General features: G+C 35.4%; 1 protein-coding gene across 2 annotated transcripts in view; it reads left to right on the forward strand.

Moving 5' to 3' along the window:
- The window catches only part of RBM25 (RNA binding motif protein 25), a 32,518-nt gene extending 24,065 nt beyond the window's left edge, over positions 1 to 8,453 (forward strand). For both annotated transcript variants that reach the window (XM_021533579.3, XM_021533580.3), the window contains 8 exons: positions 58 to 147; positions 1,710 to 1,783; positions 2,505 to 2,655; positions 3,001 to 3,325; positions 4,283 to 4,557; positions 5,005 to 5,103; positions 5,797 to 5,844; positions 6,894 to 8,453. In XM_021533579.3, coding sequence (XP_021389254.1) covers positions 58 to 147; positions 1,710 to 1,783; positions 2,505 to 2,655; positions 3,001 to 3,325; positions 4,283 to 4,557; positions 5,005 to 5,103; positions 5,797 to 5,844; positions 6,894 to 6,986 — 1,155 coding nt within the window. In that variant the 3' untranslated portion in view covers positions 6,987 to 8,453. The remainder of the gene's footprint in view (positions 1 to 57; positions 148 to 1,709; positions 1,784 to 2,504; positions 2,656 to 3,000; positions 3,326 to 4,282; positions 4,558 to 5,004; positions 5,104 to 5,796; positions 5,845 to 6,893) is intronic.

Raw genomic sequence — 8,453 nt, forward strand, 5'->3', positions numbered from 1 at the left:
GTAATACTGCTATTCTTAATGTTCTTGAGGATTGAAGTGTATTTTCTTCTGTTGCAGCGTCTTAAAAACTGGGAAATCAGAGAACGAAAAAAAAGTCGAGAATATGAAAAAGAAGCTGAGAGGGAAGAAGAAAGAAGACGGGAAATGGTAAGACTTATCCTTTGACATGTAATTTTCCCTGCCTTGTTCTGGTCCCATTTAGAATGGAATATTCTACTGTTATGTTTATGGACAGTAATGGAGCTCTCATTTTGTATAAGGGCCATGTGTGTTTTTATACCTAAAAAATCCCCAGTTAATAGACTTGAAACAGAGGATGTCTAGTAAGTAGGAGTAATATTTAAAATCTGAAAAACAAAACCTAGTGGTTTGGCCTTGTGAAGGCAGAAGAGTGAGAAGTAGGCAGCTGCAGAATACTGTGGTCTGATCATCACTTACTATTACATCTGTAACTTGTGTCAGATTTGTGACAAAAGCTACTGTGTGTTCTAGTCCTGTTTCTTTAACTTCCAACCTGCTCATGTGCCTAAACCTTTTATGAGATATGATACAATATTCTTTAATGTATCTACACACTTGATAAATGTCCGTCCTTAGTTCATTAGTTGTGAAATTATCAGTTATACCAATGTAACACTTGGAAGCTTTGTTGGAAAAAACACCTTAGGTAGATAGATATTTTTGTAATATCATTTTGTGCTAAAGCATAAAGAAGTTCTTTTAAGTTTTAGGGGTGCTATTTCACTTCATAGATTCCCAAAGAAGGAGAGAAGATATTGAGAGAGTAGAGAATGGGTTAGAAATTTCTTCAAAGCTGTATATGCAAAGAAACACACAGGGGAAAGAGGATTATGAAATATATTGTTTCATGTGGAATCCAGGTTTTCCCTCTAGATGCATGAAGGGGAAAAAAATTGTTTGAAATTGACTCGATATTTTCCATTCCAAATCCTGGATGCTGGCTGTGGATGGCAGTTGTAGAAAACAGTGTTTCATTTTGTGCTGAAATTACAACCATAATTGTAATTTGTTTCTCAAAGTTATTAGCACAGAAATATATTGTTATTGGTTTAAGGTTATTGCTTAAATACATGTTAGAAGGTCCTAATTTAATTTACATTAAAGAACTGGGGGTTTTGCCTCTTTTATCAGAGGGGGAGAAAGTGTCTCCTCTCTTTCTCCCTCACGCCCTACAGTGTTAGACTTGCACATTAATACCACATAAGCCTGTACATGAGTGCCACATGCTTTGTTTCAGTACCACAACTGGAGGGTGCTTATCCTAGGAGCAGCCCTCAGATTTGTTTCTGTGCATGACTGTCTTAAAAAAGCTCTTGAAACAAAACAGTACTGATAAAATACACTTAGGCTACCATGTTAACATACTCAGTAACAGACTTAAAGGATTTGGAGAAAATGAACTTTTGATCCATTTCATCTGTAATTTAAAACAAAATAAACCAAATAAATATATTTATATGTGGGTGGGTGGGTGTGTATGTATATATATATGCGCCTAGATCAGTGACACAATACCAGTGGACCCTCTGGACACAATACCAAAACTTTTCCATTTTCTGTTTGGAAAAGTCTGTATTTTTAGTTTAAAGCAGAGTAGATCTACAATTAACTTGCTAATAACATTAATAAATTTTAAACTCCTGGAAAGGAAACCAGAAATCATTATTTTAAGTTTCGATTCCTTGCAGGCAAAGGAAGCCAAACGGTTGAAAGAATTCTTAGAAGATTATGATGATGACAGAGATGATCCAAAATACTACAGGTATGTCCTTGTATTCCTAACAAAAAGATGCCCATTGTTTATTTAAACACAATTATGGGATTTGTTGGCAGAGGCTTATGGAGTTAATACTTGACTGGTGATATGATAATGTAAGGTTAATGCTCCATTACCTAATTTTTTTTTTTGTGTCACTTGATAAGTGAACAGAGGGAAAAGGAAAACTTCTTACTTCTACTGGTTAATGCTTGGGAGTAGCTGCTCATTCCTATCACTTTATTTTTGTGAGGCAGGGGCAGAGGTCAGTGTAATATCAAAATGAGGTGCTGGGAGCAGGGAGAAGGGAATAAGCATGCCTCTAAATAATTCACTGCAAAGAAGCTTCATGTAAATAATATGAAGAACAAGCTTGTTAATGTGAATTATTGGGAACATCCTTCAGCATGGGACTAACTAATGTTTGCATAAAACTAATTTAGCAGAAGTGGTTCTGGCCAAAAATCTATAAAATTTAATTCTTTCTCTAAAGAGATCAGCAGCCACATTCTCTACTTCTGTGTAATGTGGTGGGGTAGATTCTGTACAGTAAGGTTGAGAACTGGTATCTTGATATTCTAATGTTACAAATACAAAGGATGTCATGTGCTCTTAGGAATCTTATTTGTGTGTAGTGGGGGATATATCTGCATGAAGTTTTTCTTGTACTGTGGTACAAGCCCCTCATTGAAATGTTCTCTCAATAAAAAATATGTATCTTTTATAGGGGTAGTGCTCTTCAGAAGAGGCTAAGAGACAGGGAGAAAGAGATGGAAGCAGATGAACGAGACAGGAAAAGGGAAAAGGAAGAATTAGAAGAAATTAGGCAGCGTCTTCTGGCCGAAGGACATCCAGATCCAGATGCAGAACTCCAGAGGGTGAGTTGCTGTTGGTCTGACTGGAAAATGAGTCCTTTGTATTCTGGTTGTATTGAGCAAAATTATGTAAGAGATCTGATATTTACTCTTTTCTCTAATCACTTTTTCTTGTAAAGAAGTCCAGATAGGCAGTAGGAACAATGAAAAAAAATAGAACTTTCCAGATTAACATCCAGATTTTAGGGAGTTTGAAAACAAATTTTAATTAATCAGTATTCCTTACAAGAATGCAAGTAGTTACATGTATTTTTCTTGACTAACAAGGAGAAGGATCTTTAGATTCTTTTCAAACCGTTCTGGTTTTGAGAGAGCTTCTATTTTTGCTAATTGCCTGTTTCACTGTAGATGGAGCAGGAGGCTGAGCGGCGTAGGCAGCCACAAATAAAACAAGAGCCAGAATCTGAGGAGGAAGAGGAAGACAAGGCAGAAAAAGAAGAAAAAAGAGAAGAGCCAGAGGAAGAGGAGGAGGAGCCTGAACAAAAGCCCTGCCTTAAACCAACTTTACGACCCATCAGTTCTGCTCCTTCTGTTTCTTCAGCTAGTGGAAACGCAACTCCTAACACACCTGGTGATGAATCTCCCTGTGGCATTATTATCCCTCATGAAAATTCACCTGAACAACAACAGCTGGAGGAGCATCGGCCCAAAATAGGACTCAGCCTCAAATTGGGCAAGTTTACATGTTATTTCAATATTCCATATGGGATCAAAATAAAAATGGTCAAGCTGAGTAGCCACATGGTTTTCCAAATAAGTGGTATGGTTTGATGTATTTATATCAAGTCGTTGTTATCCAGATGCTTGTGTTGACGATCTATCCAGAAGATAGACTTTATAGAGTTCTCTTCATCCAAAACCTTGAGGGCAAAAAAGGAAGGAAATTTAGGCATGTTCAAGGGATAATTTTTGTAGGAATGTTCTGAGCTGGGATTGGTTATTTTCACCTTAATATATCTGTAAATATCTCTTTAAACTTATTGCTACTTTTCATTTGTGTAAGCATGTGTTAAATTTAAGACCTAGGTAGTTCTTATGTTTACTTAAAACTGTTTTGAAGAAAAAAAAGTAGATTTTTTTTTCTCCCTTTAAGAATATCACAATCAACTGATGACAGTTGTGAGTGAAATTTGAGCCTAGAGTTCCTTTGTACTGTTGCAATTTCCTGCTGTTTTAAAAAAATCAATTCTGAGCAGCAGAACTAAGAACATTTGTATTCCCAAAGGTTTGTGTGCTTTTTATTTACTGTTTTAAGTTATGCTGGGCTGCACTTTAAACTCACACTGTGTTGTGTCTTAAATGATGAGAGACTGTGGTATTAGGCTGATGAATGCTTTTCTTACGTTTTGCAGCCTTTCACTTTGTGCTCTACCTTTGCTAAGGTTGGGGCTCAACTATAGTCTTCCCTCAGAGAGAGTGCTAATTGGTTTCAGGGCAGAGAAAGAAGACCCTATTTTTCAAATGGGTCAGTCTTGAACAAACTCAATTAAAAATCTTTACATCTTTTGCCACTTTTGTAACAGAATTTGAGAGATTAAAAGCCAGTGCCAGGCATTCATAGATGTTTATGTAGCATAAAACAGTTTCGGTTGCAGTTGATGAGTATGTTACTCTGCCTTTTGAATTGTAGGTGCCTGTAACAGTCCTAATCAGCCCAATGCTGTAAAAAGGAAGAAACTTGCTGTGGATAGTGTTTTCAATAAATTCGATGATGAAGACAGCGATGATGTGCCCCGGAAAAGGAAACTTGTTCCCCTGGATTATGGAGAAGAAGATAAAAGCAATATCAAAGGCAGTGTCAATACAGAAGAAAAGCGCAAGCACATTAAGAGTCTCATTGAGAAGATACCCACAGCAAAACCAGAGCTCTTTGCTTATCCTCTTGACTGGTCAATTGTGGATTCGGTAAGTTCATTCATTTAACCATTTAAAAAGGCTTATTTTTTCCCAAATAAACATTATAATTGAATAGAAAAGCAAGGTTACTGGGATCCCAGTGGATTGGAGCATCATCATTTAGTGGAGTCAGACTTGAGTCCTCTATTTATTGTTCATACATAATCCTTATTCTGAAGTATGCCTGCTTATTTTTGTTTGATTTCTCCTGAATTGCCACTAGTAATTATCAAGCAGTTTTATGGAATGAGGAAAAAAGACACTGTAAAAACATGTTTGAGTGGCTCTCAAAATACTTGTAGATGCCAAATCTCTAAGGGTTGATATCATTGATAGCAAAATGTATCTTCTGCTAAATAGCTGTTTGAGTCTTCTAGATGCCTATTGGGTAACTGTTGCAACAGAGTGATATTTAAGGTAATTATTTATTTTGGTTTTGTGGGGTTTTTTTTCTAGACACTAATGGAACGTCGAATTAGACCATGGATTAACAAGAAAATAATAGAATATATTGGTGAAGAAGAAGCCACACTAGTTGACTTTGTTTGCTCTAAGGTTTGTATCTTTGGTTTTCTCTGAAATTAGGGCTTTGCTCCCTATTTAAAATGCTGCAGTGACTCCTATACTCATGTTTATAATGGCTTGTCTTGGTTTATCTTTGGGCTACCATATGAGAGGCAAAGCAAGTCCTGAGAGTTTTGTGACACTGTTGATTAGCAGAAAGTCAAAAGCAGAAGTTGAATATTTGCCATGCTTACATTACATACAGATGTGTGTATGTATGTAATAAGTGGAACTCTATGGTATCAAAAGACAACTTACTTGGTTCTGGGGAAAAAAAATTAAATATTTAACAGGTAGATGAGAAATCCAGTTAGGAGTGATACAGGGAGAATTTTGTCTTTGTCTTCCATTAGCAGCTTATTGTTGAAGAGAAGCTTTTTCTTTAAATTTAGAAAACATAATTTGAGATATAAGAATAGCCAGCAAATACAGGACCTGTGAATCTCTGGAGCTTCCTGGAACTTACTCTTCAATAATTTGCCATAAACTAGTACTCACTATGATGGATTCTGATGCAGTTTGATACTAGTTTTTGCTATGGCTATTACTGGAACCTGATAAACTGCAAATACTTCTTGCACCTGTAGACTTTTCAAATAACTTGGACGTAGCTGGATTTTGTCCAAAAAATGTATATAGGGTTTAGTATAAGTTTTCAGTCTTAAAAACACTTGTTTCTTCCAGGTTATGGCTCACAGCTCACCTCAGAGCATACTGGATGATGTTGCCATGGTAAGCAGAAATTCTGTAACTGATATACTTTGTACATTTTACTGAAGCTAAAAGTCAATTATCCAAAATAGCAAGAGTCCATAACAGAAAACACGCATTAGATATGATTAAGCACAACATGCTAGCACAGGCATTATTTTGCAGTTACAGCACCTAGATACAAATTACTGACCCCTCTTCAGAACTTCTCAGTACTCAGAAATGTGGAACAAAAATTTTTGTCCCTAATAATCAACAATAACAGAACTGTATCAGAAATAAAAACTTTTATTCCTTCTAATTCTTATTAATAGATTTTTATTAGTGGTTTAGTGGGTCTTTTCCTAATTAATGAGCAAAAGGTGATTTTCTGTAGAAAAGTAAAAGCTCTTTTTTGCTTAGTTTTGGAAGAGACCAACAGTATGAAATAATGCTACTGTTACACCATGTTTTCGTACACTGAAAGTGAATAAAAACTAATCCACTCTCTTCGTGTAAGGAAACTTGGAGGCAAAATTGGTAGGAAACACATGCATAGTGCAAGATAGTAGATTGTTTTTGGTGTGACTAGTAGGTGACTTGGGGAACTTCAGAGAGATGCTGTCTACACTAAAAGTTTGTACAGATTCAAGAAAAGCCTAGATAATAAGTTCAGGGAAGAGGAATCCATTGAGCATTTATTTAACAAATATCCAAGAAAGTTCAAATGAAAATGAACAGATTAGGAGTTAATTTAAGTGAAGATACCACATTAGGAGTTAATTTAAGGGAAGATGTCCTGTTCTTACATTGTTTTCAAGCCTGCCATTTCTCTGCTCTTCCCAAACCACTTTTGGATAATAGCTTACTGATGCTTCTACTTCTAAGCTCAACAGCTGCCCTATACAAGTGTGTAGTTAGAGCCTGGTCAAGTCACTGATGCTGGACAAATTCGCCAGATTTTCATTCAGCCCCTCTCTCAAAGACTTGTATTATGCTATATCCATTTTCCTCTGATGTATCTACAATTAGTCTTTATAACTGGAATGCATAACCTAAAAAATAATCTATAAAATGTGTATTTCCTACAGGTACTAGATGAAGAAGCTGAAGTTTTCATAGTCAAAATGTGGAGGTTGTTGATATATGAGACAGAAGCAAAGAAGATTGGCCTAGTGAAATAAAGCACTGTCCTTGCTTCTAGGGTTCCATGTCAATTTTGGGCTTTTTTTTCTCCCATTGTTCAGAGACTTTGAATTCTCTGTTCTCAGAGACTTGAGACCTGTATTTTTTTATGTAGAAAATGTGAATTTTTTTGTCCTCTGCTCTGAGGCCCCTTTTACCCTTCTCAATTAGTTATCAAATCCTGCATTGGTTCTCTTTATAATACATGAGGTACAATTACCGGTATGTTTTATAAGCTGCAGCTACTGTACATGCTATTTGGTAATTTTGTTATGTTACTCTGATTCTTGTAAATATTAAGAAAAAAATCCTGTTTTGCAAAACATTTGCACTTAATGTGGAACTATATCAGTTACAGATGAAGACAAAGGATTTTACTGCAAGTTTATCAGTGTTTTTTTTTGGGAGCATACTTCCCCTTTTTTATTTAAGAAATTATCAAAATACAATTTAAAAATAAGCATCTTGAGCTGTTTTCACAGAGCAGCTTTGTGTGTTAATTTGATCTCTTCATCTGACTGAAAAAGGAGTTCCTTCAAACTTCTCTTTCTAATGTGAACCAGTAGTACTCTTGGTATTTTGTTGCCTATTAAGAGTTACTAATGAAGCTGGGAACCTAATCTCTTGCAGATGCTCTGCTTCTTTCCCAGGAAGTGCAAATCACAGGAAATTTTTTATTTGCTCAGTTAAAACAAGAGCAGGACCTAAATTCAGTAAGTGTTATGTAATGGTTTTTGGTTTTCTCTTCTGCTCAATTTCATTTTAGCCCTACCTACTATCTCTTCTGTCTCCAAAATAATCAGATGGCTTTTTAAAGAAAAAACTATTTTTTAAAACTTTTTTTTTTAGTATTTAGAAACAAAACAGAAAGCCCTGTTTGGATGCAACTGTCTCTTAAAAAATAATAAAAAAACAAACCATGTAAACTAAAACATAAGTTTTCAAACAAAGCTGAAATCTTGTTTTTATCCATACTGTTAAACTAGCCCTGACTTTTGTTTTCTACTGTACACAGTCTGTTGTCCACAAAAAGAGGGTAATATTTTCCTGCCTTGTTTGTATGTTTTTTTTTTATAAATAGACTGATATGGTATAAATGATGACATGTACTGTAAACTGCATTTTTTTAATCTCATACCTGGGTAAGAAGTCAAATCTATAATGTGCTGTGAGCTGTTTTGATTGCAGGAGGACTGTGTTCCAGGGAGCAAACGGTCTCAAAGTTATTTTTAATTTTTGAAACAAAATTCTTACTAGCAAACAAATTAAGTAAAGGTGTTCCAGTATCTCTGTATTGTATTTAACTGAAGGATACAGGTTGACCTGTTCAGAAAACATAACTGTGACCTTGAGTTACTAGTCTTTGTATCTGGAGAGGACACTTGAAAACACTGTTCTTAACAATTGGGATCGTGTATAGGTTCCACCATGTAAATATTTCAGATATTAAAAATGTATATATTTGA

This window comes from Lonchura striata, chromosome 6, assembly GCF_046129695.1.
Source record: "Lonchura striata isolate bLonStr1 chromosome 6, bLonStr1.mat, whole genome shotgun sequence".
NCBI lineage: Eukaryota > Metazoa > Chordata > Aves > Passeriformes > Estrildidae > Lonchura > Lonchura striata.